At 37.6% G+C, this 9196-nt stretch overlaps 2 protein-coding genes across 3 annotated transcripts; both read left to right on the forward strand.

Annotated features, from left to right (window-relative positions):
• The first annotated feature begins 404 nt into the window (after positions 1–404).
• LOC121257239 (pentatricopeptide repeat-containing protein At2g13600-like) lies at positions 405–2633 on the forward strand. The gene has a single exon (XM_041158185.1). The coding sequence runs from the start codon at positions 459–461 to the stop codon at positions 1878–1880; it is 1422 nt and encodes a 473-aa protein (XP_041014119.1). The 5' UTR covers positions 405–458; the 3' UTR covers positions 1881–2633.
• A 959-nt stretch (positions 2634–3592) lies between these two features.
• Positions 3593–8056, forward strand: LOC121257240 (transcription initiation factor TFIID subunit 14b-like). 2 transcript variants are annotated; one of them, XM_041158187.1, is made up of 6 exons: positions 3593–3906; positions 4263–4351; positions 4460–4681; positions 5482–5669; positions 5748–5869; positions 7698–8056. In XM_041158187.1, the coding sequence occupies exons 1-6, from the start codon at positions 3793–3795 to the stop codon at positions 7782–7784; spliced, it is 822 nt and encodes a 273-aa protein (XP_041014121.1). In that variant the 5' UTR covers positions 3593–3792; the 3' UTR covers positions 7785–8056. The 2 variants fall into 2 exon arrangements, with proteins under 2 accessions (XP_041014121.1, XP_041014120.1); XM_041158186.1 differs by lacking the exon at positions 7698–8056 and adding an exon at positions 7480–7559.
• Positions 8057–9196: the final 1140 nt, after the last annotated feature.

Genomic DNA, 9196 nt, shown 5'->3' on the forward strand with positions numbered 1-9196 from the left:
AAGTTAGGTGTTCTGTTTTTACCAATGATGTATATAAACTCATCTATGCATACATTCAAAGTAGTGAGAAATAAACACTTTAGTACAATCTCTATCTCATTATTTTACACAAACTAATTAAATTAAACAAGCAGTGACAATTTTATTACTCTTATGTACATTCTATTTCTATTTGGTAGAAGATGAGAGTAGGGGATTGTTTACTCTCTAAAGATGTTACAATCAAGTGCAAAATTTGAAACAATTTGGAGTTGAAATCTATTCTCTTTAGACTCTACGATAATCTCCTCAGTGGATTCATCCGAATGGTGCATGTTGTTTTTCTCTTTGCATCCGTATCTAATTCTGATCGTTAAGATGGTTTGAAAAATAAAAAATTACTCAAGCGGCGCAAAGTGTCCTATGTATGCCTAATAAGGTAACACGGTAACACCGAAACCTCATTGCTTCAAATTTCTATGTCCAACCAATGCAGCTTACGCAAAGCACCAAGCTTGGATTCTATCACTGGCTTCTTAAACCACTGTTCCCAATGGAAAAATCTTGGACCCATCAAGAAGCTCCACGCTCACCTACTCAGAACAGGCTTGCTGTTTAGCTCCCTTAATTTTCTTGCTGAACTCATCCGCTCATACGCCTCATGTCACAAAGACAACCTTCAAAATTTCTTGAAGTGCATGAACCCGGGGAACCCACTACCCTTCAATATAATATTATCCGACTTTAACCGAAATGGGTTGGCATTTAACGCCCTAAAAACCTTTTCTTTCATGCACATCAATGGGGTGCCTATGGATACTTACACATTGTGTAGCTCTTTAGCAGCTTCGTCATCTATCAGAAATGTTAGATTCGGTCAGCAGGTGCATGCCCTTGTGGCCAAATCAGGTTGGTCATCTAGTGTATTCGTAGGAAGCGCTCTAATCGATTTGTACGCAAAGTTGTTGGTTATCGAGGATGCAGAAGCGATGTTTGATGAAATTCCTGCAAAAAACACGGTGTGTGCTAATGCACTTCTATCAGGTTATGGTGAGGCTAAGATGTGGCTTGAGGGACTTGAACTGGTTCTTAAGATGCCTGCATTGAATTTGGATTATGATCACTTCACATTGTCAGCAATATTGCATGCGTGTGCTGGGCTATCTGCTATTAAAGTCGGGATCCAGGTGCATGCTCATTTGATCCGTACGCTATATGATGTGGAAAAAGATGTGTTTCTGAAGAGTTCGTTGATTGAAATGTATGGAAAGTGTGGCGTAGTTGGGAAGGCTTGGAAAGTCTTTAATTTGGCAGGGGTTAGAAGAGGAGAGTGTCAAGGGGATGTTGTTTTATGGACTTCAATGCTTGGTGTGTATGGTAGAAACGGATACTTTGAAGAAGTTGTTCAATTATACCAAGAAATGTTAAAGGAAGGGATTAAACCAGATGAGGTGGCATTTGTGACAGTCCTTTCTGCTTGTGGTCACACTGGCCAAGTGAACCTTGGGGTCAAGTTTTTCGAATCAATGACTCGTGACTTCGGGTTGTTCCCTGGCCAAGAGCACTACAGTTGTCTGATTGACTTGCTTTGTAGGGCTGGTCAGTTAGATAGGGCATGGAAGCTGGTGAATGGGACTCTTTATAAAGGGCATGGCAGTTGCAGCGTTTCCATGTGGGGTGCTTTGCTTAGCGCCTGCCAGGATTGTGGAAATATAGAGTTGGGCAAGTTGGCTGCTCAAAAGGCACTTGAATTGGATCCACAGAATGTGGGGGTATATGTTATATTATCAAATTTATATGCAAAATTTGGTATGTGGAATGAGATTGAGAAGTTGAGGTTATTGATGAAAGAGAGAGGGTTAAAGAAAGAGATTGGATGTAGTTGGATTGAGGTCACGTAGCTCTGAAAGAGGAATATGTACAACATCTGAGGTTTTGCTTTATCAGATGTCTCGACTCTAAATCTAAAGCTACCTCTAATGGCCTGTAAACTCAAGTTCTGATGATGCAAGTGATTAAATGGAAGCATTTAATAGAAGTTGAAACAGGAAGTGACAAGAAGGGAGATGGAAATCTACGTTGGGTAATGTTATATATGAAGCTTGTAATTAAAATGTTTGTAATGGAATCTCCAAGTCTGAAGTTCAGAAGTTACTTATAAAGAAAGAAAGGGGTCTGAGGTCTGAGGTCTGAAGTTGACAAGCTTATGGACTATTAGTCAAGAACAAGAACAAAAGTGAAGCTAAATCCCGGCTGAAACCAGAACCTTCAAAATACACTTGGTCTACCCAAAGACCCAAGGCTGCAATCCCTGCAAGCAGGTTAGCATCTCTCATCTGGAAAACGAAATGCATCAGTCAAAGTTTCATCTGGGATCTCTGTTTTTGCAAGTGGTTGGGTGACCCCCAGTCATACTATGGGGCTTTGCATCGGTGATTGTATTATTAGTTGTGTATGAGTTCCTATTACTTGGATGAAAGGGAAACACCTCAATTTGGTGAATTGTGGTAACGGGCATTGTAACAAACCCAATTAACTTGGGCCGGGCTTGATGGGCCTCCGGCTAATCTTTTGGTACATTGGATTTATTAAATTTGTCCTAGTTGGCCGGAGTGGTGATTTAGAAACCCATGTGCTTTCTGCTTAATTATCTACTCTAGTCTTTCTTTATTTTCGAACTGGCCCATGGCCCTGATTGTTGCTTTCCGATTATGGGTGCCTAAAGTATACGTTCTGGGGCAGTAGTTTGTAAGGACTATCATTTGGAATGTTAAAAGAGCTTTGTTTTTCCTCTTTCAATCTTCTTCATTCTTCTTCCTTGGATTTCCTTTTTACATTCGGGTGTGCTACAGGCATTCATGTTTCCTTAATTTTCAATTCACGTGAAATGGAGAGAATCTTATCACTCTCAGTTTTTAAGGAACTTTCAATAACAATTTCCTTGTAAGGATGATTGAAGTATAGTCAGTCTTGGGCTCTATAGAACACCCATGGTCCTTTTATTTGTCATCTGATTCATGTTTTGAGCAGGGCAACTTTTATATCTGATCTAACAGTAACATCTTCAGGAGGACGCAATGATGGTTCACACAATTGGACCCAGTTGAACAAGAGTAATGCTACATACAGTCGTAGAGTGTATAAATGCCACACAATCGTTTTGAAAAAGAGTGTGAGTCACTATTAAAAAATTTAATTTTTTTCATGTGAGGTCTGTATCTATTCATTTTTTTCACAGAGATTGTGCGATACTTATGCATTTGCAAATATCATTTCTCGTTGAACAAAGTGGCAAAACCAAGTATTTAATCTCAAATATAACTATCAAAGGAAAGTACTAAATCTCAATATTAAACTCGATCCTCAAGTGTACGAAACCGAGGGACAAACAACTCCCTCTTTCATGCAGTCGACCTCGCTTCTCAGTTTCCAAAGCATGAATATGAGTAGAAAATAAAACCTTGTGGCTGAGCAGAGGGTATAAATGAGGAGAATATGGAGAAGGTCTGATCTTGGTACTTGTTTTAGGAAATTCGGGCTGAAAACCAAAACTATCCCAAGCATAAGGGCATCACTGCAAAACCACCCACAAATATAGATTTGGGTCATGCACATCATTTTAACGGTAAATGAAACAGGGAACTATTCGGTATGGTGAAGGTGAGCTCACCGATACACATGCAAATCTCGCCGTAGGCAATCATTCTAGAGACCCTATTGACATCGAGAACATACACTAATATGTCGTAGAAAACCCAACTCGTGCATTCCAGTCTGATCCCTAATAGGAGGAAGAGGAGCGCGTTTGAAGATATGATCAACAGTTCGTCTTCCAAACAGGTCGGTCAAGATCAACCGGCTACAAGTGAGCCCAAATCACAGCGCACCAAAATCAAAATGGTCAAATCCGAAGACAGTGACAAGAGGGTACCCCTTTCTTTGTTTGATTCGAATTTGGATGCTTACGCATTATCCACATTGCCAAAACAGTGTTACCGAGAAGCTCAAACTGTTTTATGAAAACCTTCTTGAATCTCAATGCAAATAACTTGTTTTCAGTTTTGCTTTACTTCAATAAACTACCATTCGTGTTTTCATAAGTTGCGTTAAAATCAAATGAACGATTCAATGATTGCCCATCATGTTATTGACATGATAACGCTTTCCGAGAATCCAAAAACCGTTTTTGAATATCACTCTTTGAGACTATTGTTTTAAACTTTCTATTATATCTTTACAGAATGTTTTATTTAGTGTACCATTGTTAATGGATTTTCTTGTAGATGTTGAATAAAAAACTCAAAGACGTTGAAATAAGTATTCCCATCGTGTATGGTAACGTCTCATTCTGGCTTGGTAAGAAGGCAAGCGAGTAAGTACCGTTTAGGTGTTTGTTTTGGTAGCTTTTATGGCTCCTCGAATAGCTTGCTTTACATACTGAATAAAATGTTTGTTCTTTGTATTGTTTAATTTTCATAAGGTACCAGTCACACAAGTGGACTGTGTATGTTCGTGGGGCGACGAATGAGGATATAGGGGTGGTGATAAAACGTGCTGTTTTTCAGTTGCATTCCAGTTTCAAGAACCCCACAAGGGTTGTAGAGTCGCCGCCATTTGAGTTATCAGAAGCTGGGTGGGGAGAATTCGAAATCGCCATTACTCTCTACTTCCATAGCGATCTCTGTGATAAGCCATTGACCTTGTAAGTTCTTTTTTTTTAGCTTGTTTCTTTTTCTGATTTTTTTAATAGGTTTCTTGTTCTGATTTATTTGGTTATTGGCATTATTCGGCCCAAAATGTATTTGAGCAGCATGTGTTTTGGAGGATAGATCAAATATCCATACCATGCTCGTCCATCAAATAATAATACAAAATTAAGTTTGAAACAACTCATACACGGTTCCAAATTCCAAAATCTGACCTGGTCAACAACCACCGGATTCCTGTATTATAGGATTGATATAGATCAAGAATCACCCTCTGACAGGTTATGTTGGATCGGGTTTAACGAAAGTAATTTGAATTAAAATTTTTTATCATTTGATTTTCATGTTTTTGTTCACCCAACATATTATTCGGTCATCTCCAAAAACTTTGATTGGAACCAATCAACCTGGCTAAAGAGGCCAAACTAAGTTGACTGAGTTTTAGAATGTATTTTGTGCCAAGTGTAACCCCTCAACTATATGTTTTGATCGTTTGTGTGTTCAAAAGAAGGCTTGAGTGAAATATACAAGATACTGAAATAAATGAGGAAGGAAAAATGCGTAAGGATCATATAAATTATTCAGCTTACATCATATTATTTATTATATTCACATAAGTAATGCTAGAGGTACTACAAATTTTACTACATAGGCTTTATGTCACCAATCAAAATTCAAAATAGAAAACTAAGTCAAACTAATATTTATTAGACTAGTGATGTGTCGCATATTATATGGAGTTTGTAAGGTTTTTACAGTGAAATTTATTGTAAGTTTAGCATTTCTCCATTCACAGATATCATCATTTGAAGTTGTACCCAGAGGATGAATCTGGACCCATGTCCAGTAAAAAGCCTGTTGTTGTGGAATGTTTTGATGAGATCGCGTTCCCTGAACCTTCAGAAGGCTTTTTAGTCCGTGTGCAGAATCATCCAGCTGTAAATGTGCCCAGATTACACACTGGATTCACTTTGCCGCCTCCTGGTTTGTTTCCTACTCTGTCTGTAATTTGTCTCGACCATCCTTTCTACTAGTCAATATTCCTTTTAAAATTTTTTGTAGTACCATTTGAGGATGCAAATAGAAAGAAGAGAGGTGACACTAAAGACCACCCCTTGAGTCAGTGGTTCATGAATTTCTCAGAAGCAGATGAGCTATTACAACTTGCAGCAGCTCGTCAGCAGGTAAGCATGAATGCTTTTCATTTATTATTAGTGAGAGTCTTGGATATTATCCATGGTTCTTCCATCCAATTAAGAGTATATACGCCCTTGCTTCATTGAAAGCATGTGTGCTGTCTGTGATGCAACCATTCTTGTTGGAGACTAGATGATCCAAGTCATTAACCATAAATGTCTATTCTCTTTGTATGGAATCTGAATCCATATGTCATGCATTGCATGTTTCAGTGCTGGTACCATCCTTTCTGCATGTTTATGTTCTGTTAAGATACTGTCTTGAAAGAACCCTTTTCTTATCTTTCTGCCCGCTAAAATAAACTTGGTTACCTAATCAGGGGACTTTGTTCTACAATCTAAAGAGTCTCTTCTTCTCTTTTGTCATATATGATAGGTGCATGCTATATTTGCTGTATTGCTTGTCTTCCAGTTGCATTTCTTAAGTGGGTACCAGGATGGAACTAAGTTATGTCTTCACCCCCCTCCTCCCCAAACCAGGCCTCCACTAGAAGGAAAATCTTGGTTTCTGGTGTTTACAAATTAGGTTACTTTTGACTAATTTTGGAGTTTGTGGTGGAAAAGACCAGTATACGTTGGGTAGATCAAATATTAAAGTTTCCTTCCATAGAAAAGGAATGATTGAGCTGTATATTTTTTATAGGCAAAATGATTGAACTTTGTTTTTAACATCACAACATCTTGCTAAAATCATAACAGTTCTTTATGGTTAGCATCATTGTCATGCAATTGAATGAAAACCATTCAATAAAGGCTCATAATCCAGTAGTAGGCTAACTTGAACTGTAGGCATTTCATCTGGTCATTTTTGTGATGCGCAGGTCCTTAAAACAGTGTTCTCACAAACAATGGAGTGGAAATATAGTTCCACAGTTCAACTTAACAAAACAAATATATATATATATATATATATATATAGTTCCACAGTTCTAATGATTCAAAACTTGTCAGGGATCCAAGTTATGGAACACTCATTGACTGACTGCTGAATCACTATAGCATAATGATATATTACCCCTATCTGTACGTGTTCCTTTTGTAAAAGGCCCCAAAACATGTAAGCCTTATTTAAGCTCCCCCTCCAAATTTCTTAATGTAAAATAAAGAAGAGAGAAAAATACTTATCTATACATTTAAAGACATTTCTGAGCCTCAGAAGAATGGAAAAGTTATTGAATTCTAAAGACGAGAAATGGTTGAGGCCATATACTCAGATTTATTCACATAGTGTGAATGGAATGGAAGAATAGGATTGGTGCTTAATGTCAAATAGCTGGGGCTACATGTTTTTGCCAATTTCGCCTCTTCGATTTGGTGTATTAAACCAACCTCCTTGACTTAGCTCTATATCAGTATGTGTAGAGTCGGTAAAGATAGTGCTTTATTTCTCTTCCCAATTCAATTGCTTTTATGGGTACGTATGCTCATTATTGACATATCATGTTGGACATCATTTTCTAAGAACCCTCACATTTGTATTGATTAACATGTCATGGAGTTCTGCATCTCAAGTGGGCTACTTAATAGCTCGCTTAGACCTTATTGTCTAAACTAGGATCAGAATTTTGTCTGAATGGGTTTTATATCCAAATTTTCAGAGTTGATAGTGGGGTGGCTTTGTGTTTATAGAGATATGGAAGAATCTGAACGTGTGTATGTATTGTTTTAGCGTGGAAAGCACATTATGTTGTTTTAGGCAAGTTTGTCATTGACAGTTTTTCATTGACATATCTTAATTTAGATACATTTTTTTATTTTTTGGGAAAAATGTAGAAGCCAAGGTTTTGACCATTTGTTTTTGCTCTGATTGTTTTAGGTACAAGCTCATCTTGCTAAACTCAGGAGACAAATAAGCATGATAGATGGGCAGCATCAACAGTTGAAAACAATCTCTGACTCGTAAATATTACCTTATTCATGCAGATTCTGTGGGATTCAACTTCAAATTGGTTTTTGCATCTTATACGCCTGTTGCCCTATTTGCAACAGTGATGTGCATCTCCTCAGCTGTGGAGAATATTTTGACTGTCTCACTTATAGATATTTAAAAAAAACTATAAATGAGGAGGAAAACATATATATATATATATATATATCATTAAATCAACAAAAGAAATGAAAGCATTTATCATAAATGCACGAAATAAAAGCATGTGGTCTGGTTGATTTTTTTTTCTCTCCAATATAGCATTTGTGATAAATCATGTTGAGTGAGGCAAATGAAAATGAATGCATTTCCCATACTATTAAGGGGAAATTGATAAAACATAACGAGTCTGTTCATGCACAGAAAGTCGAGTATGATTATAGAAAATATAATCTCCTAGTGAAGGAGCCCATCTTCTATATGGGGCTTATTTGATCATTAGAACAAAAGACATATGAGGTTATTCCAGAAGGTACTGTTTCATAATTTGTTGGGCTCAAGGATGCTTGCAAGGGATTTAGCCTTTTCTGTTTAACAGATGAGTCAAGAAGACCAATGTCTAGTTAACCTGTTGAGTGAAAGCTTTGTTTAATATGCATCATCTTTCTCCATAAGGTTTGTCTGCAAGATGGGGCCTGGTGAGTGGAAAGGCTGGAAACTGCTCCTTAAAACTCTGTATGTTGCTAATATCTTCTTCTAAAGTGTGTATCATTTTTAATATCACAGCTCTGTAATAATTATGTAATCTATGCTTCTTGTCTTCTCTAAATATGCGCCTAACTTAACCCTGGTTAGTTAAATTTTCCTTCCAATTTCCCTTGATGAATTATGCAGTACATGTCAATTAAAGGCTAAAGCTGAGGGCCCTCCTGAAGTACTTCCATTAGTCCTTTTGATGCTCATAAACGGTGTATTAGGAATTGGGACCATTCCCAATAGCTTTCGGAAGGGCCTGCATTTGTTGTTCTTGTCAGTGCACTTTATTTCCATTATCGCTCACATCTTGGTTTGTCACATACCAGGTTTGAGCCTATCCTCAACTCTCATAAATCCTCTTAAATTCCTTCTCTATTATTGCATAACCTTATCTGATTCTAGGCTTCTTAGACTCAAGGTTCTAATGTAATGATTGGTATTTGCAGACTTGCCCGTCTAGCTATTTGTGTTATATGTCATGCACACCTGCTATTGCCTTTTTTCTTTTGACCATTTCCCTTGAAGCCCACTCTGGGATCTCTTTCCCTCGTTTTCCATTCTAATGAGTAGGGCTATTTTTGCCATCATCACCGAGTTCCATCATTGAAATCCAGACTCTTCGTTCTTTACAACCCACGGGGGTGTGAATGGTGTTTCTTATGTACACCCTCATGATATCATTGCATAAATCT

The sequence above is a fragment of the Juglans microcarpa x Juglans regia genome, chromosome 3S, assembly GCF_004785595.1.
Source record: "Juglans microcarpa x Juglans regia isolate MS1-56 chromosome 3S, Jm3101_v1.0, whole genome shotgun sequence".
NCBI classification, from domain to species: Eukaryota; Viridiplantae; Streptophyta; class Magnoliopsida; order Fagales; family Juglandaceae; genus Juglans; species Juglans microcarpa x Juglans regia.

What these genes read in the sequence shown, in the direction of transcription:
- LOC121257239 (XM_041158185.1), top strand. Translation starts at nt 459, where the DNA reads ATGTCCAACCAATGCAGCTTACGCAAAGCACCAAGCTTGGATTCTATC.
- LOC121257240 (XM_041158187.1), top strand. Translation starts at nt 3,793, where the DNA reads ATGATCAACAGTTCGTCTTCCAAACAGGTCGGTCAAGATCAACCGGCT. An exon ending in CTTGGTAAGAAGGCAAGCGA is followed by an intron (nt 4,352 to 4,459) that starts GTAAGTACCGTT and finishes AATTTTCATAAG; the next exon opens with GTACCAGTCACACAAGTGGA. An exon ending in ATTCACTTTGCCGCCTCCTG is followed by an intron (nt 5,670 to 5,747) that starts GTTTGTTTCCTA and finishes AATTTTTTGTAG; the next exon opens with TACCATTTGAGGATGCAAAT.